This window comes from Anser brachyrhynchus (genome assembly GCF_964034855.1).
Source record: "Anser brachyrhynchus genome assembly, chromosome: 5".
In the NCBI taxonomy this organism is placed as follows: Eukaryota; Metazoa; Chordata; class Aves; order Anseriformes; family Anatidae; genus Anser; species Anser brachyrhynchus.
In genome coordinates this window covers 10,993,620-11,020,765 of record NC_137699.1, presented here as the reverse complement: position 1 = coordinate 11,020,765, position 27,146 = coordinate 10,993,620, and the positions used below count along the sequence as shown (strand labels likewise).

The following is a 27,146-nucleotide window of genomic DNA, read 5'->3' as shown; positions in this document are numbered from 1 at the left end:
GATAGTTGTATTTCTGGACTTAGGGATAATTAGCATTTTTACATGATTTTTTAGGTGCAGCCTTTGGTGCTGGTGCATATGCTATAATTTAGTATTTCAAATTGCATGTGCATGCTCAGTGGCTTAAAAATCGTGATTTTGATTTAATACTCATTCAAGACTCATAAATGAAGCTGTCTATCTAAAGAACAAGTAAGGGTAATTTTTTCCATGTCACCCAGTCAACATTTGTCCTGAGCTCCTTTACGGGGGATTTCTTCTTGATTCAACAGGACTAAATCAATTTCTGTGGTCTGTGAGATCTTGATCTGTATCCTAAACCTAGCAATTACTACAAATGGTTCATGAGGTGAGAGCTGGAATGGAGAGCCACCACACCAATGTGTTAGTGGGAACATGCTGTCTTGAAAACATGCAAAGGATGCTGGATCAGTGTCAGTGGCTGGAAGCAAAAAGCTCTCATGTTTTAGTCATCCACTTCCACAGTAGATGTAACTTGATTTTGGGAAAGATGTTATTCAATCAAATTCTGATCTTTTTTGACTTCTAACAGCCAGGGCTTGTCATCTTATCTGTTCAAACAAGAATACATTCCCCCAACACCGTATCCTGTTTATAGAAACCATTCGGTTGCACTCCCTTACCAAATAATGGAAATAACTGAATCATGGAAAGGACATCTGGTTCACCGCCCTGCCTCGAGGCAGGATCCATGGTACCTAAAACATCCTTAGTCTCACCCGTTCTTAGAGGAAAAAAAAAACCACACACAAAACAAAACAGGGAATTCCTTAACATCTTTCCCTCTCCGCTGTACTCAGCCATTTGGAAAGGCTTGCTTAATGGCTAACTTAAATCTCCCTTGCCACAATTTAAGCCTGTCACCTTTTGTCATATTCTCAGTGAACATGAAGAATGCTTTGACCTTTCTATTTGCAGTCCTTGTTAATATTTAAAACCTCTTTTCATGAATGTGCTTTACTCTTCCCGTCTTTAACCTAAAATAACCTATTTTTAGGTTTATGGCCAAGCAGTGCAGAAGTGTTCCAAGTTTTTATCCTAACTTAATGTTTTCCCCTCGGAAAGATCTGGGCCTGTGCTCTGCCCCTACCCCCCTCTCTCCACAGCATCCTTTTGGTGTCTTAAAGAAGCTTTTTTTTTTTTTTTTTGGCATTTAGCTGCAAGGTGGTGTGTGTGTGTAAAGGAAGAAGCTCTAAAGCATGATCCCAAGTAAGATGCACGGTGTGTATGTGGTCAGCAATTCAGATGGGCACATGTGGCCTAACCCACCAATACCAATTACCAGATTCCCAGGCTGTGTTCATATCTACTGCCAAAGGCTGGTTAGCTAGGCACAACACTGACCATGCTGGATGGGAATTCTCTATTTTCCTTGCTATATCCTTTTTTTCTGCTTAAACAGATTGTTCAAGTAGATGAAGATGAAATTTTACGTGGATGACTAATGGCTAGACAGAGATTCTGCACAGTGTTTCTTGTGCTGCATGAATGGGTTATATGGCTGGTCTATTTGCAGTAGTAATGACTAACATGCTACTGTCAGGAAATCTTACAGAAAAAAAGGCTCAAGTGCTCTTCCAGTATGCTTACGTATATGTTGTGTGTGGCATCTGTGGTCTGGTGTGACCAAAATCTGTGTAGTGTATGGCACTTACTTACACATCTCTTCCAGGGAAATCCCACGCTGAGGAAGCGGAGCCCTTCCTTGGTGGAGCGTGGGAGTGCCAAATTCCTACCACTTTGATTTAAGAAAGATTTAAGAAATGATGGAAATGATCAGGGATGCCATTGCTAGAGCCCTAGAAGGACCAGGGACTTGCAGTATATTAACTTGGATTTGACAGATGTGTGACTTGGGGCTTTCCTCCTGAAAGGTAGTGTGCCATGGTAGATGAGACCAGTCTGCCAATGAACAACTGGCGTATCCGTGAAATGTGCAGTACGTAGCAGATCTACTATTGTATCTCGTATTTGCTGCTTGGATTTAAGATTTGCAGAGTAATGCCTTTATTTCTGAAACAAAGGAATTATATGAAGCTTGTTAAGTTTAACAGAATTTTTTCCATAAAATACATGCTGCTTATGTCTGATAATTTTTTTTTGGCAGTGACAAATATGTATGACAGAAGTTTCTCCAAGTCTTGTTTTTTCCTTTTTACTCTAAATATGTATTTTACACTCAGAAATATTTCATTAATATTTCTCACTTCAGTATGGTATCATTTTTGTACCTGTGCTGAATATTTCATAGATGTGTGTATATTGATTGGGAAAACTTAATATTTTATTAACAACTATTGATTTTTGAATATCAATTACTGTATACAAGTGATCAAAGAATTGCCTTCTGAGTAATCTTAGATACTGAAAAGACCTTAGGACCCTGGTTCAATGGTGGCTGTGTTCTTTGTTTGAAGTGTCTGGGGTTGTGTAAGCCCTATTTAGGCACGTGTTGTAAATTATCCAACTCTTGCTTTGCTAGTTCTATGGATTCCCAGATAACTTAAAATAATAATAATAAAAATTCAGCAGAAACGTGTTTATGGAGGGGTGGTGGATGGGGCAGATTTTCTCTTGCTCTGAAGGTGTGCAATGTGGTCTGTCCTTTGGGGTGGTTTGGTACTGTTTTTGGAACATCTTTATGTTCTGTCCATCAACAAGAATATTGATATAGGTAGTTAGTATTGGTAATATTTGGAGGTGAATGCTAGTACCTCTGATAACCTCGAAAACTTAAATGAATTTCTGTGTTTGTAAACTTGAATGAATAACCATAAATCTGGTAGTGTTGCCTTTCTGAACGGTTGATAAAATAATTTTAAAGATCGTGGAGAAGCTGCCACTGGCAAGCAGACTTTCTTGGTCCTTAAGACATGCAGTCTTTGGGAATAGCACAGAGGGGAGTGGGAAAGAGATGCTTTGATGTCTCACTTTGTAGTTAATATTTTCATTCTTTCTACTGTAGGCTTTTTGTCTCATAGTATGAAAATACGCCAGTTCAGTTACATGATTGCTTGCAGTAATTGCTCAAACTGGGGATCCGTAACTGTCTCAGGAATAACTTTTCATTGTTCACTGTCAGAGAAGTGGGACAGAGCTAGACAAATGAATGACCCAGCATCGCTAATCATTCGATTAATTTATTGCCAGTGCGTGGAATGTTTTCTTTTCACAGTTAACAAATGAAGTTCATTTTTAGAAAATATCATTTAGGTGTTTTGGGGAAGGCTTTCCTGCCATGGCAGATGATAGCAGAAAGGGCTCTGAAGCAAAGTGTAAGGGTGAAACAGAAAAAGAGCTTAATGACCTGTAAATTTTTTTTTCTTGTTTATTTACCTTGAAGAAAAGTTTCCAAGCTACAAAACATTTTCAGGATCATAGGGATTCGATTTAGTTTCCTTTGCGCTTCTCATAATGGAAGGTCCTATTTTGAAAAAAATAATGTACATAAGCTTTTATAATGTTGAACTATCGCATAATGTTTGTCCTTTTTGCTAGTTTTTGGCTTGCCTTTTTTTTTTTCCCTTCTAAAAATAGCACAGACGTTTTCATTGGTATGTGGAATATCTGGCATAGCAAATTCTTCTTCAAGCAGCAAATTAAGAATGTACATATTTATGCACATATGCAGTCCACAAAGGGGCGAAAGAATCCACTGAGTTTTTGGAGCCTTGCTTTCAGATGGATTCCTTGGTATCTATCCATTCCTGAACTGCATCCCATATTTTACTTAGGCCATAAATGTGGCTTTGAAATAAAGCAAAGACATTCAAACTGTAATCACATTCCACCACAACATAAAATGTCACTGTCTTTATTGCATGAGCTAGCAGTATCTACTCAGTACAGAGCTAAATAAATGTTCTGCCCTTTTACCTCACTTTGTACATGCTTTTAAGAATCACACAAATACTATAATGCATTATGCAAAGTCATAGAAACACAGAATCATAGAACAGCTCGGGTTGGAAGGGGCCTTAAAGACCACCTGGTTCCACTCCCCCCGCCCATAGGCAGGGATACCACCCACTAGACCAGGTCGCACAGGGCCCCATCCAGCCTGGCCTTGAACACCTCCAGGGATGGGGCATCCACAGCTTCCCTGGGCAACCTGTTCCAGTGCCTCACCACCCTCTGAGTGAAGAAATTTCCTCTTAACATCTAGTCTAAATCTCCTGTCTTTTAGTTTAAAACCATTCCCCCTTGCCCTGTCATTATCTGCCCAAGTAAAAAGTCGCTCTATTTTTTTTTATAAACCCTCTTTTAAGTACCAAAAAGCTGCAATGAGGTCTCTGCGGAGCCTTCTCTTCTTCAGGCTGAACAGCCCCAGCTTTCTCAGTTTTCAATTATAAGTGATGAATGGAAAAGGTAAGCAGTGGTCTTGTATGGTTTTACAGTGTCCAGATGCGCTTCTCAACAGTAATGGGGAAAGAAAGAAGATAGACTCCATCCGATCTTGCTATACTTCATACATCCTTCTCTTCTGAGTAGGCCCTTTTACTCATTGCCTTGCTGCATCTTCAGTACTCTCTCCAGTTTTGGGACCAAGAGCTTGCACATGCAGAGATCTTCAGTTGAAATGTCTTAAAGGTTTTCTGTGACCTAGTGGAGCAGATTTTATATATGAGCATGCATGAGCCTTACTCTGTGAGAGGCTGCACACTGCCAGCTCCCAAGGCACGAGCAGGCTAACAGGATATGTCAGATCATTGTCAACAGTGCAGGAAACTTCAAGTTTTTCAGACCATGACAAAATCCTAGAGCTGATTATATGATCTGAGCATGGACCAGAGTGTGCCTCTTGAGGAAGAGTGCACTGTGATATGGATGGCACCCTTCATTACTAGTAAGGAAGGCCTCCAGCTTGAGGTTCAGTCTTAGGCATGAGGGTTATTTCTTTCTCTCTAGGAATAAGGGTAGCCTAATGCATTAAAAGCATATTCATTTCCCTGTTTCTCTGCCTGGCATGCTAAAATCACAACTATCTTTTGATCACTTCACACTTAGGAAATGAGGCTTATTTTAGTTTCTGGTGAAGATTCAAAATTCACAGTCCAAGTGACTCTTCTCTGCCCTGATCTGGGCTCTGTAACTGTTGTAAGCTGACGTAAAATTTCTATGGCATCTGATGATGAAGGCTTCTCTGTATTTTTGTGTGTTGCTGCTGTTAGACTTGAACCACTGACTGGGCTTACTAAAATGAAAAAGCTGCAGATGAAAATAACAACAGTTACATTCTTAGCTGATGTTTAATGTGTGACAGTAACAGAAATCGTACATCTTGCAGAATCGTTGCTTAGGGCATTGGTGAGAGTGAAATGTATAAACATACATACGTCTTTCATGGCTGATGCTTTCAGAAGACACTGAAAGGACCTTTTTTTAAGGGCAACTGAGCAGTGTTCCAACTGGTATTGCTAAAATGGATGACCAATTCTCAGTGATTGAGTACCCACAGCTGAATGTTATTGATGATACTTGTAAAGGCAGCAATGGGTTTCTTTATTGCACAGAGACTGAAGAAGTTGTGTAAAAAGTCAGCTGGAAAGACTTAATCCAAGGCATTAATTGAATTGGAAATGTAACTTTTTTTAAAAGGAACTTTAGAAACAAAAAGCGATAATGAGATAGGAGAATTTAATGCTCCTTTAATATTCTGATATGTAATCTATGTAGACTCCTTTTCCAAGGAGCCAGCTTTTTTGCATATGTTTTATAAACAAATAGTCAAATAAGCATTTTTGACTTGGAACGAACTCAATGCAAAAATAAGTAGGTTTTTTTTTTTTCTTACATGTGTTTATATATATATATAAATGTTATGGCTAAATACTCAGGTAGTAATCAACACTGACGTTGCTAAAAGTGAGGTTAGCTAGCAATCTGAAAAATACAGAAGCTGGGTTTATAGCTTGTAGAAATGAAATTATATGTTTATTCAGGTCTCCTGTCAAACTGGACTTAGAATAAGTCTCTCTTTAAGTCACTGCTGCTTTTGATTTGGTGCTCTGAGATTGTTGATTTATTAAAAATCATCTATGCCATTAGACTGCCTGTCAGGATCCATAAATTGGTTTGGGAACTAAGGGCAGTTATTACTCTATGGGGATTTTGGTTTTGTGTTGGAGAAAAGGGGCTAATGAATTCACTGACAAAATGATTTCTTACTTCTTTAGAAATACGGAGCCCTCACCTGATATTTTTTCAGAAGTCCTTAGAGGTATTTGTTTTTCTTAGGTTATTGCAGTGGGTTAACTGCCTTTATGGTCCAAATTTCTGTTCCAGTGGAAAGTTTAGTGCTTAACATGGTTAGAGATGTTGAGATTAAAACAGATTAGTGAAGTACAGTGAACTTGAGAAACTAATGCTGCATGAAGGTTAAGTGCTTATTGTGCTTGGTGTATGAGTACATTCAGACAGCTCTTGAAGGATGTTAACAGATCAATTTTGAATCCTGTGCTGTAGATTGTCCCAGTTATATAGGTTTTCCAGCAACAGATGGTTTAAGAATAAATCACTATTAAAATGAAAAAGTTTTTATTCTTGTTTTATTAGCATAGTGCAGCTCTTAACAGTTCATGATCTGCGTATTAAATAAAAGCAATATGTAGATATGTCTCATGGAAACTGAGGATAAGACTTAATTACTTATCAGAAAGATTCTGTAAGGTGCTGAGCTGCTGATTGCTGCTGGATTGTTTCTGCAGGCCTGTGTTGGCTCTCCAGTCAGAAATAATACTTCTCAAGCTGGATCTGAGCCTGCAAAGTATTAAGCATCTGCTGCAAAATTTTTAATTTCTTCCCTTTGTGCACATTAATGTGGGTACTGGGTTGTCAGCAAGTCTCCAGAAGGACTCTGTACTATATATATTTTGGACTTTGCTTTGAACTTTTCTGTCTCTCCTTTCTATGTGCTGCATGGGAATAGAAAGCAAGTTTAAGTAGTGACTGAGGACTTCCACTCTGTAAACATCTGTACCTAGAACTGTTAGTATTTTAGTCTTTTAATGTCTCATATTTTTGCTCAGCCAAAAAAAAAAGGGCAAAAAAAGCCCCAAGAAACAAAACAAAACAAAAAAAATCTGTGACAATGTTTAATAAAGCAACAAACTTTGTAATAGATTTCTACTGTGTGAAATTCCATGAGGATAAGTTTCTTTAATGACTACTGCTTATGTTTCTCCTTGTCTGACAGCTCTACAGGCACCATAATTCTGTGCAAGAAAGGTCTTCTGACCTTCTCTTTTCCTCTGTATTTTCTGAAAACATCACTTTGGGTGATTGTCTCTGAACCTTTTTAAAAAATATTCTTTAATTAAGTCTTCGCTGAAGAACATAAAGCTACAGTCACTTATTTGAGCAATTCCTAGCTTATGAAATTTACACAGGTGGTGGTGTTCACCATATTTTTATTCATCATTATTATTATGAAATCCTAGTATTGGATGTAGTTTTTTTAGAGATACCAGATTTGCCATTTAAGCAATGTTAGTCTGCTGTCTGTGACAGATTTTTCATTCTCTGATTACATCACAATTCGATGCAATGTTGCTTTTTAGAAACAAACATTGTTAGTATAGGAGATGAGACGTACTACTGGAAGAATAACCTCAAACTATTCCTCTTGTAGATTGTCCACTTGTATGCCACAGAGTAGTTTGAAATGATATAGCAGTACTGAATTAGTACAGCCCTGTACAGGCTAATTTATCAAAATTTTTCTGAAAGTTCTTTAAGACCAGCATTACAGAGACTAAAACTAAAAGTCCTCTTCACTATTACGAGAAATTTAGTAAGTTCTACCCAATGACTTGCTTTCCCTAAAATGAAAGACTATCATTTTTGTTCATTGAGTACGTTAAATCTTTATATAGGGCAGCAGAACACATCAGCATTTCTAGTGCTAAGAAATCAGAAAATTCCTTTTACTCAGTGCTTCCTGACAAAGAACATGCAGATCTAATCTTTGAAGTCCATGCTATACTTTTGCCTTCAATGTTGTCTATACTTGCATGATTCGTAGGTAACCACACACCTGCCCTTTCTGTTTTTGCTAAGAATCAGCAGAAAGTAGGGTATGGAATACACTTTCAGGTTTTCCTCTAGTGTAGCACCTCCTTGAGTCAATTCAAGTAGTTCTATACTACTGCATGTGGTGATATGGCTAACCTCAGATGAAGGCAAGAAGGCCAGCTGGACACAGTTCCTTCTTCCCTCATCCAAACTGAATGTAAAGTTGATCTGTCAGCCCAACTCATGAAGAGCAAATAATGAAAGTAGTGTAAACTGGAATGTCTCCTACTGTATAAATTAATCCCAGATATTATGGTACCCAAGAATTCTTCAAATAACAGTGTAAAATCCATGTTTTTTTTTTTTTTTTTTTAATAGAAACTGGCACCTTGCACTCCTATTGATCTAGTATTTATTCTCTGACAGCAATTGTGGTTGCCTCAGAGAAAATATAGGCCTCCATGCAAGCTGAACATCAAAGGAATCTCTTTCCTTTGTTCCATCTAATGGTCATTTTGTGCCTTGAAACATAACGATCAATAGTTTCATAATTAAATTGTTGCTGATGAAACTACTCATGTTATTCATGTGCATAAAAGAGCTTCTATTCTGAGTATGATTGGGTTCAATATCATCTGAAATCTTTAGATGTCAGTTAGATATGTTCTGTAAAATGACTGTTTGTCTGTCCACTCTGATATTTTGCCTTTAATTTCATCGAGCAAGAGAGTCTTATATGTGTATTTATATATATAAAAAATGTTTACGTATGTATATATATTAATATTGGGGAAAATATTTCTCTGCATTCTGTTGCTCATTTAACATACCTTTGTTATAGCTTCTGTTCATGCTTCCCTAAGTACTGAATAATAATAACCTTAAATCTTTTTATTTGTTTCTTTAAAGAAAACAAATGGGACCTTCCAAGGAAGAAAGTTAAGTAGATACATGAATATTATAGTGATCTCAGAAAAATAATCATTTTTATCACTTTCATGCTTCACCAAGAAGAGGATAATTGCTGCTATCTGTTTAAATCCTTCAGATGCTATTTGTTGGTATAATTTCAATTGGCCACAATACCTTATTTTCAATGTTCTTGCATTTTTAACTCTAATATAAAAATATGATTACTTAACATGATAAAAGTAAAATTGTTTCTGAAAAGGCAGTCAGGTTATTATGGAATATCTAATCTAATTAGATTAGGTGATCTTGATGTGACTTAAACTATCAGTTAGAAGCAACAAAGTCAGAGGAAAATAACATCCAGAGTATTTAACAACAGCAGCAGCAATAATAATTATAGTCCTAGAATATTTCCACTTGAATCCTTCAAGATTCTTCAAAACAAAAGTGCATTGCACATCTTAGTATTTTTGTGAATCAGTTATCTTAGTTTTAGAATGAAGCACAAATTATATGTAAAGTCTTATTCCAGCGATTTTTTTTTGCTCCTATCAATTTTTTTTCTTTTTAAATTCTTGGTCTGTAACTGTTCAAATGCTAACCCTTAAACTGCCTATAACTGTAGTGGGAGGGTAGGAGAGTTTACCCTTAGTGAAATCAGAATTTCAGGTATTGTCAAATGATGATGTATTGTAAAATGATGATGTCTACATTTTTTCTGTGGTTTCCTGTGAAATTGTGAATCAATGCAGATACTGTTGCTCCCAATTCTCCTCTGCTTTTTATATGCTATATTATCTTTCTTTTACAGTAACTGAAAAGCATATGAAAGACTTCTTAAGAATTCCAGTGGTTCATGTAGAGATATATTCCTGTATGTTTAGGTATTTTCAGTCACCAAAGTAAGCGCTTTTATTTTACAATAGAGAAAATATTGTTACATATTCTGATCTAGTTCATCTCAGTTCATTTTCATTTGAGTTTATTCTTTTTGAAGCTCGATATTACCCGTGTTTTTTTGTACTAAATTGTATTTGCTACTCATTATACTCATTAGCTCATTTTTAGAATATAAAGTTATTTGTAGCCTATTATATTGATTCCATGGCTTAGTCCTGTATATTTTTTTTATTAGCAAATGGATAATAATCCATATCTTATTCCTCTGCTTCCTCATCTTTCTGTGTACACCTGATTGAAATTTGAATTACAAGGTTTTCTCCATTGTATGTATTGTTCAGAATGACCCTATTTTCATTTCTTTTTCCTGTGGTGCTGCTTATCATCTTTTAATATTGTTATATTCCTGTGTCTGGCCCAATGGTTATCATGCCAGCATTGATCCAGAGGTGTGGTGATCCCTTCCAACCTAGAAAGAAACTGAGAAAAGTCCATCCCAAAATGAGGTGGTAATCCTACTGCAGTTAATGATCTTTTGATAGCTATGTGGTTATTATACAACTTACATTGTGCCTTCTCAAGCAAGAAATGGCCGTCAGTGAGCATCACAGAATAACTGGTCCTTTTTGAAAGGGTTTTTGAAAACCTTACAAAACCACATCATGGGCTGTAATAATGCCAAGTATTTCAAAGGGAATAACCTGAAAATAGGAATCTTCACCAGGAACTGTTCAGAAAGAGAATGGAAAATAGGACCATAAGCCAAAAATCATCACTGCTCTTTGTGTTAGAAACAAAAGACTGAATGTGGGGTGCAAAATGAACCATTGGTTCACCCATTGTGAAGATACCACTTCCCCAAAAATGCTCAGGCTAGTGAATTTAGTGAATTTAGAGAAACGCTGAAGTTAGATAATGCCTTGCGTAGCTGACTCTTCCTTGCAGGATGCCACATCTTAAGCCACCATTTGTCCATGTTCAACTCAATTTTTAAGATGCATTTCTCCTTTATTGTGCCATAGCTATTCACTCAAGTTCTTTGAAAAGGAAAGGAGGTATCTTCTGATGCTTGTTTTCTCCTTATATTCCCTCATTGCTATTCCCCTTGGCAAAGACCTGCTGAGCTGTACTGGGCTATTTTCAAAAGCCCCCACCTTGACCCACGTCTTGTTGGAAGTAAGAATTTAACACTGGGCTGCGTTGTCATTCAGGTCTCTTGTATGGTTAACTCAACTGAACTTTTCTTCCTACTTTGAATGTCTGCTTTTGTAAGCTCTTTGGAAACACAGTAGGTTTGCCACTGTTGGTAGCATCACTGGTGACAGGACTAGTTGACATCATTCATCTTTCCCAGTATGGATACTTACAATGCCAAACATTTGTTAATTAGAAAAGTTGTTTCTGGTTGAAAAATGTTATTTTTCTCTCATTACAGGAGAGTTAAAAGAATTAATACTGTTTATGTATATTTTTTTCAGCTGAATTCCTGGGTGACCTTATCTTGTCTCTTGTTAAATATTTGAAACACATTTTTATCCTATTAATTTTCTAAACTGCACATGAACCCAGTGAGGTGTACCCCACAAGATGAATCCCTCGGGTTATAGCGGCATAAGGTATTCCATTAAAATTAAATTTGTGGTTCCAGCTGATTGTTTTGTTACACTAATTTGTTTCACCTGTCATCTTTGCAGTGCGGTCAACTAGGATGAAGGGTCAAATTAGTATCAAAAGAAATCCTTTCTGTTCCTTCCAAATTAAACTATTAATATTTAACTATTCAAATTACTGTTAATTTTTAACATCGTAATTCAGTGATCTTTTCCTGTAGCATTGGAATGCTTGTCAGCGTTATTCGCAGAGATGCTGCTGCTTTCACTGTAAAATGGAGATTAGATGGAGGGCTCCTATCTGACATCCAAACTGTATGTATGGGAGCTTGTGGAAGGAGATTTGCTCTAGGGAATTCATCACTGTGATGCCGCAGGCCCTGTCTGTGTGTTCAGGTTTTCTAAGGAGTGGTTAAAATCAGAAGTTCCATTGCCTTCTGTGGGAAAGAGTTGCTTAATTTCTGTAATGCTGATTTAGTGCTGATACCAGCACTTGTACAACATCCTTTGGAAAGACATAACACCTCTTCTCTGCAACAGTATTCACTGTTCTCAGACATCTGTCACCTGTGTCACAGAAGTGACACTTAAGACACTGATCACTAATGATAATAATTGGGTTTGAGCCCCTTTAGATGGAAAATATTAAAGGACTGAGATTATAGTTTTTATCAAAACTATGTTCCAGCTGTAATTATATTGCTTCCTTTCATTCCCCCTCCTGTAGGACACTGTGATGAAGGGGAGGCTCCAGAGGAACTGGAGAACATTTTTTTTCTTCTCTGTATAGGGGTGTTCATCTAGGAAATGGGCAATGAAGACAGCAAACATCTTTGTAAGGGTTAGAGGTGGTATCTAGGGCAGGATTATTATTTGCTGTGTAAAGTATGTCTTCATTCAAATCATAAAAGCATTTTATTATTGTTTATTTTGATACAGAAAGTCTCTGAAGCCAATGTCTGAGTATATCCCTCCTGACACCTTCCTCCCAATAATTTTACTGTGATTGTCTGTCTAGTGCTTAACCTGTGATAAGTTTACATCTATCACTTTCCCAGTGGGCTTTTGTCAGGCTTGTTTCAGCCATTCCTTGTACGTGATTACCAGCAACCCTTTAAAATTGTCTCTTGATTACTTGCTATCTTTTGTATATATGAGCTATCCCTGAAAGGTCAGTAGTGTTCCAGTATATGAAGTGTTTACCTGTTACCTAACACTGACATGTCAGGTTTCTTCTAGATTCTTACCTTTTTGTTCAAGTGGCTCAAATATTCCAGAGCCAGTCTCTTCTCAGTTCTTGTTTTTAAAGTGTAAATTGTAAACAATTTCAATATATTAGGTTAATTTTTGCACTGACATAGCACTTTTCTAAACATTGCTTTACAGAAGAGGTAACACAAGTATCTTAGTCACCAAATCATGCAGACAGTTAATGAGAAAGGGATGGAATTCGGATTGTGCCATACGTGCTTGCTGCTGGATTTTGATTTCTCAAACTCTAGGCATATTCTTTAGGAAGATCTGTACTCCATTTATCTAACAGCAACGTTGCTCCTTTCTCTGTGCTGGAGTGCTCTCTATAATCCTACTCTTATTCTCTGAAATATATGTTGTAATTAGATTCTAAGCAACACAATAGCATGTAATACGCATAGGTGCCGGTGTTTTGTGGAGGTTGTTTTCCTTTGTTTTCCATATTTTTTTTTAAAATCCATTTTAGAATGATCATATTGTGGAATTTATTCTTAATTCTTGATGACTTGCAACCATTTTCTCACTTTCTCTTAATGAAGTACCATCCTATTTATAGGAATATGTTTTCATTGACATTATTAGAACGTGGATATTGTTTGGGGTTGAAGAGGTTATCAAATAATAATTCTAAGCCCTCCCTCCCTCCCAGTCTTCAGCATTAATGCCAAGGCTTTTTCATGGTTGTTTACATTTTATTTTGGGGACTGGAAGTAAGAAATCTGTGTGGAGGATTGCTTGTTCTCCTCTCCTGTTGGGAATGTGTAAGCAAGGAGTTGAGGTAGGTGTTGGAAAAAGGCTCAGGTTGGACAGCTTGCATCAGAGCCAGTAGGCATTGCGCAACTGAGGACTGGCCTCAGGACTTCTGGGTAAAACCAGTGAAGAGCCCACTAGAGGGAAGGGTTTGTTAAAGAAAATGTGGGGCACAGAGGGTCAAACGATAGATGGTACAGTATTGGGGAAATAACGTAAAATAGAGAGGATTTGAAATACTTGATTCTCAGGGCGTGTGCTTTCAGGCAGTCCTGAAGAGTAAAGTGGCATCATTCAGACAGAAAAAGGAATTTAAGGTATAAGTGTAGGCCTTTGATACATGCTGAACTTCAAATTTTTCCATAGCATGGAGCAAAAGAAGTTCCTGTGTTGGTATTTCACCATGACATTAGAGGGAAAATTTCTTTCTGACACAGGTTTTGACTCAAATTAAAATACTCTTTTTTGTTGCTTTTTAAAAACAGCAATGAACAGAAAAGTACAGGATTGTCAGAAAATACATGCCTCTTCAGCCAACTTGCTCTGCAGACCTAGCAACATCATGGAAGAGATAGATGTTTGCTTTCCTGAAAAACAAAACAAAACACTGAGGAAAAAAAAATTAGATTTTCCTTGTGATATTATTCTACAGTATAAAAACTATAAAAACATGGAAAATATGGATAATACTAAAACAAACAAAACCAAAAAAGCAAATAAACAAAAAGGGTATGCCTTTATTCTTATTATTTATTTATTTGGGTGTCCTCGATGCTTATTTAAAATCTCTAGCTATGCAGATGTTGATGTTGCTTTTTGTTGGAAGGAAAAGACAGTTTCCAGGTTCACCATTGCTTGATTCTCATCTTCTCTCTTTTGTTCGACTTTGTCTCACACTTTCTAACCCCAATCATGAAGTTTTATGCTTCCTTCATTGTTTGTGGTCATTTAATCTCACTAGGTCATTTAATCTCACTAGGTCTTCTCGGATGCATATTTGTATGGACTGTTTTTTTTACTGTTAGGTACTCAAGCTGAGCATGGAATTTCATTGTGCCTTCTATAAACTGATTTTTGAAGATGTTCCTTGCATTATGTTTTGCTTCTCTTCCTAATTACCTCATGGTTTGCCGAAGGCTGTGTGCAGTATCCTACCACCTGCAGCAGAGAGGCCTTGGGTAATTCTTAGTGAGTCAGCCGCTGGTTAATGCTGAAAAGGGAGCCAGAAAAAACTTCATATGTGACTTTGTATCCTCAAGACCCTTGCTTTGAATCTCTGGTGTATTTCTGCAGTGCTTACCATGGTGTTTGATGATGTGAGGTTACTGCCTCTATCCTCCCTAAAATTCTGTGCTAAATTTTCGTGGAGGAGACACCTTTCTTATATCATCAGTTCTCTGCATAATCCTGTACTTAAATTCCTGATTTACTTGTATAATAATACATACCATTTGCTGTCACTTTGCCGTGACTGCTGGTGACTTTTTCATACATTTGGAGTAGAAGTGTCTTAGAGAAGAATTTCCTCTTTGAATAAACCTCAATCAATCTTTTTTTTTTTTCATTTAGTCTAATGGAGATGTTTGCATGTCTAAGCAATTTTTATTAAATTATTATTTTTTTTTTTTACTAAAGTGTTGAAAATGCAAAATAAAGTTGTACTGTCATTATCCTGTAGTTAGTTGTGAAAGCCTGAGCAATGGACAGCATGTGCATTGTGTTTGATCTATCTTTTGTCTCAGCAGTGGCATCTTCACACTGCGTAGTGTTTTGCTGTTAGAAGAAGGCATAGTTGCAGCCAAAGAAACTCAGGTTGTGATCTTGTCAGATCTAATAAGACAAGTATGGTCTAGCATGATCACTATTATTGTAGAATATCTCCGGGGAAAAACATAAGTGCCTTAGGAAATGATGATTCACTAGTTGCTGTTTCTGCTTACAAATCCGAATTGATTCTCTTTGTTGAGAATAAATGTAATGCTGAAGTTGCACTCTTCAAGGGGTAAAATTATTTGATCACTTCCTTCCATTTGCTAATTCTGTGGTATTTTTGTGAGGCCAAAGGAGTAAACTGAAGACTAATACCGAAGAGTGACATAAATAGGATTACTACTATTTTTTTTTCCTTTCAAGTACTGAGAACCCATTTGTCCTGGTTAAACACATTGATGCAAGTTAGGTTCTCAGGAAAGTGTTTAGTAACTTCGATGCCCGAATACTGTTTCAGAAGTCAGTTTTTACACATGCATTTTTAATAATCTCAGCACTCCCTGAGTTAGTTGGGTGTGCTGCAACTAGATCCATGTTCTATTTACTTCAGTAAGAAACAACATTCCATCCCTAATTTGTCAAAATTTGAAAATATACTGGTCTCCGTCACTTTTGCAGAATTTGTTTGATTAGAAACTTGTACATGAAATACAAAGGTGCTAAGTCTATGGGGGCACCTAACAGTTTGACTCTAACTTTTTAAATGGAAAGTTGAGAAAAGTGGTCTGAGTCTCTGTAACTTTCATATCCCCTGTAATACATGCTCCCAACACTGCAAGCCTTTTTATTGCAACTCTAATAGGTGTAAAGAAATAATAGGCGTCCTGTCCTCAGTATACTTGAACTCTGCTACAAAACCTTAACTGTGATGGTCTGTTCTTGTATGAACAGATTGACACTTCTGTCATACTTGCGGTTACTTTTATGAACAGTTCCACATTAATATATTCCAATTGCTCTAATACACTTTTGTGCAAGTTTGAAATGGGCATTGTATTGCATTTTGTAAATTTTTTAAATGTCGAAGTTAAAGCACATTTTCAGAGTGCTGAAATAAAAACTCTTTTGAACTCATTTTGCCAGTATAAGTTCATTAAGCTATGATGAAATGTTGACTAAAAATTGCATTCAAAGGTCAATCGGATATGTTTTGTATTAGTGATATTGAGAGTTCTGCAAAACAAAGCTTGCAGCTATTGTTGAACTGAAAATACCTGAAAGATATCAACTTCATATAATATGTATCTTTCACAATTTTATGGATAAAAAGCATCCTTTCTTTTTAGATTAAGTTATATTGCTATATAAATAAATCAGTACTATATTGCTTTAGGGTTTCTTTTTTTTGACACAAAAAGCAGGTATTTGCACTGTACTCAGTTTATAGTAAAACAGAGGCAAAATAAAACCGGATCTTAAGATCTAATGGTAACAGGCATCTCTTCTGCAAACTGTAAATTTGGCAGTGGCAACTTCTCGACAGTTTCAGGTTCTGGTGTTATGTGTTCTTTATTTTTCTAAGTGAATGTTCTATGATTTAGAGAAGCTGAGAACTTCACAGAATTGTTCTTTCCACTTCCTCTGTCAACATTAGTGATTCACGGCTCCAGTCTAGCTGGAACTGTATAGTTGGCTTTCTTTCTGCATGGTACATCATAATGAGTTCCAAGGCTTTATTTGCTCTCTGTATGAAATTCTCTCATAATCGTGTCAAGAAAAGCAATAGCTACTCTGAGAAATTTGGAATAATGGTTTACAAAACCATTTATTTAATGGTTTACAAAAATACAAACCAATATACACAGTTTGTGGGTCTGGTCCTGAGATGTTTGTCTTTATGGGTATAGCTCCCAAGCCCATAGATGTCAATTGTGAAAATCACGTTCACCATTTGGGATCTGGCTGGAGATCATAGAAGGTGTCAGCTACAAAAAAAGAGAGTTTGTGACTGGCATGCAGACCTGGTAACTGCAGAACTCTAGGCATACAGTGCATAAACTGATCATAAATCTAATACAGAGAAAGACCTTTAAGATGTTTTGGATCTCATAGTTGAGGGTATAGTTCTTTTCTCTACAACTCCACATCTCTATCACGTGTAGAGTATTACGTTTTTGATAGCTTTGTTATCAAAATAACCGCTTCTATTTCCATTGTGACTTTGGCTTGATCATTTCATTAATATTGCTTAGTCTTCAAGAAAACATAGTATATATTGCACCATGTTTCGTTACCAATGCTCTGTATGTTCCTTCACCCTGTGCAAAAGTTTACATGAAGGATTCAATCTATGCAGCAGTACTGGAAAGGGAGCTCCTATGCACTCTATTACCATTAAAGTTAGGAATTACTCAGAATCTTTAAGATTGAAACTAGGCAATCCCTACTATGTGGTTTAAGTTCTGAAAGATGTTCTGATCTCTGTGGAGTTCATCCTCAGTGCTGTGAAGCTGAAGACTCTGAGTCCTATGGATATACAGCACTTTGTTCAGCGAGAGCAGTTGCAAGAGTTTGTTCTTATGGTAGTATGAAGTTGCAACATCTTCGAAGCCTAAAGATAACTAAAGAGCTTTTTTTTTTTTCCCCCTATAGAGTGGGGTTTCTGCTGTAACGTAGTTTGTTTATTTATTTATTTATTTATTTATTTATTTATTTATTATTTGCATCTCTAAATCTGTAATATGCAGTCCTCTCCAAAATCTTGTAATTAGTTTCTTCGCTAGATCTGATCTGGATTGAATTCAATGCCTGTCTCTGTGATTGGACTCAAAGTTTGGTGGCAAGCTTTAGTATTAAATATACACATCTTGGTGCACTTCATATATTAGGTTTCTGTATATTAAATCAAGGTTGTGTAAAAGGGTGGGAAAGCTCCTTATGAAAAGCATTGGTTTATGAGACGTTCTATATATTACAACTCTTTCTGGAAAAAATTGTCCTCTTCTTTTATAGTACATCTTTTTGTCATACTGGGTTCTTCTTACTTCTGTCTATGTATATAAGATAAAAGTGGAAATGGTGGGTTTCTAAGGAATAAGGTTCATCAGAAAAGCCAACATATGGCAATGAACAGTGAAGTCTCTATATACTGGAACAGAACATAAACCGTCATGTTTATTTCTGCTTTCTGCTTCTTGCTGAGGGGAAAATAAGGCAGTCTGAATATCTCAGTGCAGGAGGCATGTGCTGTAAAGACATCACCCACTGGATGTTGAAATCATACAAACTGATGTACAGGTGTTGTTATTTCCCATGTTTGCACACTAACTTCTTTAGGATGAGACAGTAGTTTTAGTCCATGTTCCCCTAGATATATCGTTATCATGTTAGTTATGATAAACATTAAGTGTATGAATCAGATTACGTTGGTTTTGTTTATAATCTTTGAATACATGGTTATGAAGAAGATTTCATTGTGGAGTTAAAAATCTGAACTAAACCAACTAATAATTGAAGTTGATGAAGAGGAAATTGTCAGACCAATCTCAGTGATTCTCTCTGAATACCAGTTAGAGAACAAGGATCTTATTATTTTGTTACACTGGTTTCTAAACAGTACTAGGTAGGCTGCTTTATTAGATTAAATTAGAACAAAACGGAATAAAAAGCATCAGCATGGCTTACATTAGTAGTTTCTTTTATAAACTTAATTGTAGATAGGCAATTGTGACCAAAATCTAACGAGGTGCCAGGAAACCAAAGGAAGTAATTTAGTTTATTACTCAAAAGTAAACATTCAAGAGGCATTATTCAGACAGGCAAATGCATGCACATTCAGAATTTTATATTCAAATTAAATCTCACTATTTCTTCCTAATTACCCAAGAGTAGCATATGTCTACTCTTTTAAAAGGCAGTCTAAATAATTTGGTGTTAAACACCAGAAGCTGTTCATCGTGTCTTAAATTACAACGGCATTTTAGTTTCTTACTAAAAGAACTGCAAATCTGATATTTCTGCAAGTACTTTTGTATGTTTTACTGTTCGTAAGGATAAATTTGCAGTAAAGAAGATTTTGTTGTTGTTCTGAGTCCTGTGTCGCTTGTCTGTTTCTTTGTGGCAGTGAACACGGTGAGCTTGTATGACTGATGTTCAGAATGGACATAGATCAGCCTTACTTTGCTTCTATAATTCTCATGGGTAGGCAAAAATACAGATTTTTTTTTTAGAGTTGTCAGGATTCACAGGTAGCACAATAGTCTTTCACCATCTTATCTGCAATGTAATTTATTGCACGTACGCTGTTTGACATATGAATCATGTTTCTAATTGCCCTGGTTTTCTAGGGGAGGGTCTTCCTGTGTGTTCGCAGTCAAGTTTCCTTTTATTCGGTCTATTTCAAAGCTATCCTTTTATTTCATCGGAACTTCTTATGAGCTGAAGTCCTTATTCCTCTAAGTCCCTAGTTCTTCTCAAATTCAAAATTTTTCATCTCTCATTTTTAAAGCCTTAATAATTAAATAGACATTTGAATCCTAATGCCATGCAACAAAGTGTTGCTTGCTCTTTTAAAAGTATTCGGAGAGATGGCTTTCTCCTTTCCAAGTTTTCAAAGGCCATTGCTTACGTGTTGCTTGGCAGCTAATTATTTTTACTTTAGGACATATCCTATACAAGTGGTCTCTGTATTAATAAACAGTGGTAGCATCTGATGACATTGCTATTCTTGAACTGAGTTGTGTCTCTGTTGTATACCTCTGGCATACAGCAAAGTTTGTTGCATTTGCGCTTACATACCCCAGAAGCAGATTTTCATCTCTCAATTTAGAGATCAACTTAGATTTCTTTTCAATGTTGCAAAAATAAGAATAAATAGAAATAGTCAGCATCTATGCACAATGTTTTCCAACGATTAATGTTTTTTTGTTAAAGAATGAAGGTTTGGGGAACTAATGGAAGGAAATCATTACAATATAAAATGTTCCTATCTATCTCAGATGGTTTAAACTGGGACCTTTTCTTGTAACGCGAAGTGAGAGTGGCTATGGTGAAGGACCGCTCAATGGGATATGTCTTTAGTAATTGCATTCAAGTGTCCGTCCTTTTTAGAAGGACATCCTTATTAAAAAAAAAAAATCAAGTAAACACACTTTTTCTGAAATTAAATCCTGTATCAGTTATACCTTTTAGAAACTATAAGTTGGAGAACCATTATGAACTTTTGAACTGTGCAAGGGAAAGCTATCCCCATGTTACAGTTACTTAGAACTCGTGTCTAAAAGGCTCTTAGCTTTACGATGTGTATAAATTTTCAAACTGTGGTTCTAATTTTCTATTAGAAATTTTTCTATTTCTGTTTTCTATACAAATTGAATAACAACCCAAATATTTGATTTTTTTTCCCAAGTATATACAGGAAGAAAAAAAAAAGCACAATCCAGGTAGATTCTACCTTCAGAGCCCATACAAATCCAGTAAGCCTATTGGTGTTGTTTCTTTCAGCAAGGGAAAGCAGAAACATCCTAGAAACTATGTTGTACCTCTGAAGAATGCATTTTTAAAAATGTATGCCCAGTACATAAGTAGAGGCTATCTTTCTCTTGTAGAATTAATATAAAAAAAATATTTAAAATATTTCTTCAGTAAAAATGTAGATATTTATATTACCTAAAAAAAAACCACAAACAAACACTACAAGAGTACAGCAATATGCCATTTTTCATTACCGACCGTTCTTCTGATGCTAATTGTCAGAGCTGCCTAGAACCTTTCACAAGCACTGCATTTCATGTACACACAAATGGAGAAAAATAGTGTTTACCTCTAACTGTTTAGTTATAAATTCATGCATTTGTGCATCTGTATTTATAAATGTACGGCAAATCCTTTTTTTTTTCTTTGTATGTGTTCTGAATTATTTTTATGTAGTGGTTTTTTACTTGCAAACAATTTTGCAGTATGGTTTGGATGGCTTCGTGCAGGACACAGTACCTCAGGCAGCAAAAATCTTTGCATGGTACTCCTCTCTCCCTAGTGTGTTTCCTGCTGCATTCTTGCAGCTCATTTTAGCCCAGAACAGAGGTGTGTATACATATTTTTTTAAACTAACACTAAACAAAAGTAGTTTTGTGATTCCTCAGTAAGATTGGGCTAGAAAAACGGGGATATGGAACATCTGACAGGAATACAGAATTGCTGACTTTTTTTGTCCTTGTTGGACTATTCCTATTCATACTTAACACTGAAGTGATCAGCTGTCAACAGGGTTACATATTAATGTGCAGCAGCAGGAATGCATGCTTGTCTGAGGTACACCAAAGCACAAGCCTGCAGATGCTTCAACTTCACTAGCCTTAATAGTTACCTGTGTTTTGAAGAAAGTTGAAGGTTTATTTAAAATTTAAGCTAGTGGCGTCACAGCTGAGATGCATCATGATCGATTATTCTGGTGTTGGTTAAGGTGTAGCTACGATAGCTATTAGTAGAGGTTTGACCTTTTATAGTGAATGCTTTATTTACAGATACGGAGTTTAGTTGTGTTTGTGGTCTCCTGCTACATGCTGTTGCCTTCTACTTAAGTGCACAGTAAATGCTGGCTGCTGGTGTTGGGGGTGTTGGTGTCCTGTTTGCTTGGGTAGAGTCAGTCTGCTTTGAACATACAACACCAGTACAGCGGGATGCAGAGTGGTCACAGCTCTCTGTGGCACTCTGGTAACTGGGCTTTTTTCAGCAGTTTCCCATTCAGTTACATTACTGAGACTTTCACAGGAAGTGGTCTGTGTTTTCCCGTTGCACTCAAACTAGTTTCTCCTCTGGCATTTCAGGAAAAAGGAGGTACTGTGTGTGCCCTAATGTCAATGTGCATACACACCAGCCTGGTATTTAGGATAAGGAGGTTTTCTGCAATTCATAGGATGCATTGCTGCTTCATAATAAGATATGCAACTAACTGTCTACTTGAAACTATTTTCTGGTGAATTAACTTTGCTTTTTATGTGATTGTTATCTTTGTAAGACCATGTAAGATTGAAACAAATTCTGTCAGACAGCTCCTGGGTATTCAGTTCATCAAGATAAACTTATTTTATTAGGTTGCCTGTGAACAAAGCAGAGATAACTACAATGCTTATCTTTAACAGCTGTGCATGCACCATCATGCAACAATACCGATGTATAAACATCAGTGTCCCCAGATCCATAGTGCTGTCAGAGTGGACTTGTGTTCGAGCTGATGCAATTTCATTTTTTTGAGGCAAGTAGTTAGCATGTTTTTTTTAACTGTCCAATGACAGCTTTTTCAAATACAAGTTTTCTATAGAGATTTTGTTTTAAAAGTCTTCCTCAAAACTGACACCTTGCTTAATGTATGCATAGAATGCACCCACACTTGATACATGCCATAATTCTACAGTCGTACAACAGAGGCAGCAGAGATATTATTGTAAAAAAAGATGACTGATTTCTTACCAGTGATCTTTCAAGTGCTTATGGAGGCAAATGGCCTCCTTCATAAAGCTTGGAAGAAGAATGAACTTGTTATTCGTTGCTTCACAAACTGGCCTAGTTCAAATATAAACTTTGAAAACACGGGCTCTTAAGGATTTTGGAAAAGTCCGTGGAACCTTTTGGAAATGTGACAAAGTTTTGGTCTAGAAATAAAATACTAGGCTTAGACATGTAGTTTGCTAGCTGTGGTTGTAGCCTGGTGGCTAGGAGTCAAGAATGTGATCTGAAGCTTCAGAGATAATTTGTCTTTTCATAACCCCCTTCTGCTTCTAGGAAAGAAGAATTAAGCAGAAGGAAAACCAGCAGTTGGTATTTGATTTTTGTTTGTTTTTACTATAGGAGATTGATATATATATATATATATATATATATTATATATTTAATCTAAGGTCTTTAACATTTGAGGATTTCAAAAGAAGGACAAATACTAAAAAGTATAGAATCTTGTAATAGTCTCATTTAATACAGGGAAATAGAGGCATAAAAAATAAATAATCCTCTGGCTTTATCTCAGACAAAGCACAGAATATAGGTGGCAATAACCAGAATATTTAAGTAACAGAAGTACTAATACTGAAGACAGTTTGCAGAGATTTTGTAAATAAACTAAAGTGTCTGTAAGCAAAGAATAGTGTTGTAATTCAACTATTCTTCTGAAATGCTACCTATTACTTGAAATGGATATTAATAATCCAGGGGAATGAGCATTGGTCCTGGGAACTTCATCCTACTGCAGTGACCTTCTCAGTAAGCCTGCCAGTTCTTCTTGTCTTTGATCACAATCTCCTGTTGTATTACATAATAGTAACAAAAGTCACATGGAGATAGATGAATTCAGTCAAATTTATGATGACAGTTTCATTCCTGAGCTGTCATTCCATGGCAGCATGTTTATATATATACGTATATACATACAGAATCACAAGAATCATCTAGGTTGGGATAGACCTCCAAGATCACCGAGTCCAACCTCTGACCTAACACTAACAAGTCCTCCACTAAATCTTATCACTAAGCTCTAAATCTAAACGTCTTTTAAAGACCTCCAAAAATTAGAATCCCATTTCTTGTGCTGCTTATTTTCAGCTGAAAGTGAAATTGTCAAAATAAGATATGACTTGAAGTTTTTGTCTCAGCTCTCCTTTGTTGAAATGGCACTGTTTGTCACTCCCTTCCGTTTGTTTTTCAGCGTTTTTTCCTTCCATACTTCGGTATCTATTTAGGTAGCTTTAACTGTAATGTTAAAGGAAAAGCACATTCTCTCTGATCAGCACTTGAATGGGAGATTTTGGAAAGTGATATTCTTTGCAAATCAGTCATAATCTCCTTTAAGATTACACAGAACACGAGTCCACCTTCCACCCTCACTTTCCTATGTGAATAGCAGGTGTTCCAAAGGGTGATATCTCGTGAGGAAGAAGAAAACCAAAAATAACTCGCTACTGACAGAATCTTAGGGATTTTTCCATTTGGAATAAAAGATTTTTGTAAGTTGACAGAAAATCAATGCTTTCTCATTCTTATTAGGACTGGAGTAACGTCATCTATAGACATCCCTACACCAGGGAAAATTTCATTTAAAGTTCCCATCATAGCAGCCAAACAATCTTGGGATTCCTCATGCAGATGAAGGTCTGTTAGTCCTTTTTGTGCTAAGAATATCAGGATCTCTGATGAAGAGCATATTCCCATGGTTAGCTCTGTTGCTATCTCTTCAAACTTATATCTGCCTAGAAAAACTGACCTCTGTTTTAGGCATAGCTGTATGAACGCAACTTTGTCAGTGCTAAATCTTTCAACGTTGCTAGCATCTGTACATGTGCAGGAGTGGTAAATAGAATTGTTTACTTTGTCAAAGTCCTGGAACAACACAACAGAGTATAATCTCTTTTGTATTTTGGCAAAGCACAAATGTTACCTCTGAGAAATCGTTTGTGTACATTTGAAGTGCTGAGAAGGTAATCAAGTAGTTTTGGCAATTGAGTAGAAATATTCTGTATATATGAGCTTATCACGAAGGCCCTCTCATTGTAGTTTGAATACCAACACAAAATCTAAAGGCAATGACTAGTAAAAGTAGTAAGAGGAGGAAGAGACCATGGAGAAAGCCTGCCTTTTAAAAGAAAGTAACATTCAATTTCAACTGCCTGCTAAGCACTTCCTTGGAGGATAGCTTGATGCTTGTGTCTGACGCAGCAGTCTGAGCACCATGAGACCAGGAGTGGCATGAATCAGGTTAGGGTAGGGTTTTTTAAAAGATGAAGGAGAGAACAAACAGCCCTGAAGAAGCCTAAAACTCAGAATATCGGAGGCATCTGAAAATTAGAAAGAAGCTCAAGTGAATTACTGAACAGAGCCAGGGATCAACACAAACTAACAAGTATAAATGTAAGCCTAAATTTATCAGCAAAAGCCAGGCATGTATGACTGTGTGCGTATGAGAGTTTCTTGCTAAAAGCAAACAGGGAGTGAGTGACATATTGCTTTGATGCTCTTTAAGGGAAAATGATGGCAATCCATATCATTTACCTGTCAAATATGTTTGGGGAAAAAAAAAAAGCAAGCATGTCAGATATATGTTCTGCAAACAGTTATCAAAGGTGTTTCTTTGGTATTGGTTTGGTTATTTGGTTTGGAGCGTTCCTTGGAATCTACCATTCAAATCTTTATGTGTCTTGATTTACCTTGAAATTGACTGTCATCCTGTGATACAGAAAAGTGAGGGCAATGCAAAGATTAACGTAAGGCTGGAGAAGCCTTTGGTCTTGCTGTTAATGAAGGGGCTCTTCCAAAGGGGTTCACTTCAGAGTATGTAAAAATGAGTATTTTCCTCATGTTTTAGAGGCACTGCTTCTTTCTGGTCTATAAAAGGCTAAATTTAGCCCGTGATCCTTTGAGCACCCCGTATTTACTAGTATATGTAAGCTTATCTTTGGTTCCAGACAGAAATACCATTTACCTCAGAGTATACGGATGCTAGCCAGATGATTGCACTTGCATAAATGAAGATTACCAAGAAGGGTTCCAGATTGACATTTATGATTAGGTCTATTGTCGAAACCCTGTGCATGACCTGAAGAAATTTGACTGCATTCTCTTTATTCTGCTGAACAAAGCTGTAAATCCACCAGCGCAAAGCTGTAAAACATTCAGGTTTTCTTTTTGCAATCCAACTGCGTAAGGGAAGCTCCCAGTAATTGGAGGAAGAAGCAAGAAACTTCAGGGTCAGGTAACTCACCAACTCTAACTGATGCCTTACTACAACAAAATAAAGCGGGAGAGTAAAGTGCAAGAGCTGCAGCAAATTAGGCTCAGTGGCAGCAGTTAGAGTTGCTGGATGAAAGCAAAATATGGCCCATATGTCTGGAAGTCTCGTTGAGATCCAGTGGTAGGAATGGTGCTCTAAAGATATTAAATGTTGTTATGCATTATTAGAGAAAGATTCAGCTCAGCTTGCATTAGAGCTAGTGGCTGTGACAACTGAATTGTGCCTTCTATAAAGAGTGTGTTGATAGAGTCCCATTTCCTTTGTTCATTTCCCTTGTATTTGCTTATTGCTGTTTAGTGACGGACAGCGATGTATGGGTTAGTCTTCACAGTAGATACTCTTCTATGATAATCTTCTTTTTTTTTTTTTGGTCTTATTTGTGCTTTGCCTCCTCGCTGATTCTTTTTTTTTACTATTTTTGAACATAAATAATCATCATGCACATGTTGAGTCTTGTAATTGAAGCAGAGGCATAGATGACTCCCAGACACGACTTCTAGCATTCAGCCATTGTGCCAACCTTGTTATTCCACTTGGTTTTCAAATGTCACATCATCAAACTGAAAAGCTCACTGTCTCGTATATTTTTTTTCCACTTGTAGAGCATGATGAGTGCGGCAGCGGACAGCATAACTGTGATGAGAATGCAATCTGTACTAACACTGTCAGGGGACACAGCTGTACCTGCAAACCTGGATATGTGGGGAATGGGACCATCTGCCGAGGTAAGTCTGTTACTCTAGAAACAACGTGAAAATGGCAGACTCTATTAATATTTTCTGACAGTCCCCTACATTCCAGTAACTTGTGATGGCTGGATTCTGTCAACAATCCACTGTCTGATTTATCATCTGGCAACTGAAGTATGCATGGAGATGATGGGAATTGATTTGTGCATAACTTCTGAGCAATAAGGAAGTATTTCTGGAATGCTAGGAGAAAAGGACTTTCCATTTACTGCCATTGAATACTGTCATTTGAGCTACTATCTTTCAGCTTAAAATTAACGTTCATTGCTTTGGTAATTGTAGATAGTATGTGCTATCACCTTTAGCTTTGAAAATTTAATCAGGTGTGTTTTAAATTAGGGTAATCAACTCATTTTAACATAATATTGCTGTGTTTTGACTACTCACAATGGAATACTTTTTGGTTTTTTTTGAACCTTACCTTTAAATGTTTATTTTGAAGTTTTCTCTGTG

General features: G+C 36.7%; 1 protein-coding gene across 6 annotated transcripts in view; it reads left to right on the top strand.

Moving 5' to 3' along the window:
• The window catches only part of NELL1 (neural EGFL like 1), a 292,307-nt gene that overhangs the window by 151,866 nt on the left and 113,295 nt on the right, over positions 1 to 27,146 (top strand). For all 6 annotated transcript variants that reach the window (XM_080594043.1, XM_080594042.1, XM_080594044.1 and 3 more), the window contains exon 14: positions 26,547 to 26,669. In XM_080594043.1, the coding sequence (XP_080450169.1) occupies positions 26,547 to 26,669 (123 nt within the window). The remainder of the gene's footprint in view (positions 1 to 26,546; positions 26,670 to 27,146) is intronic.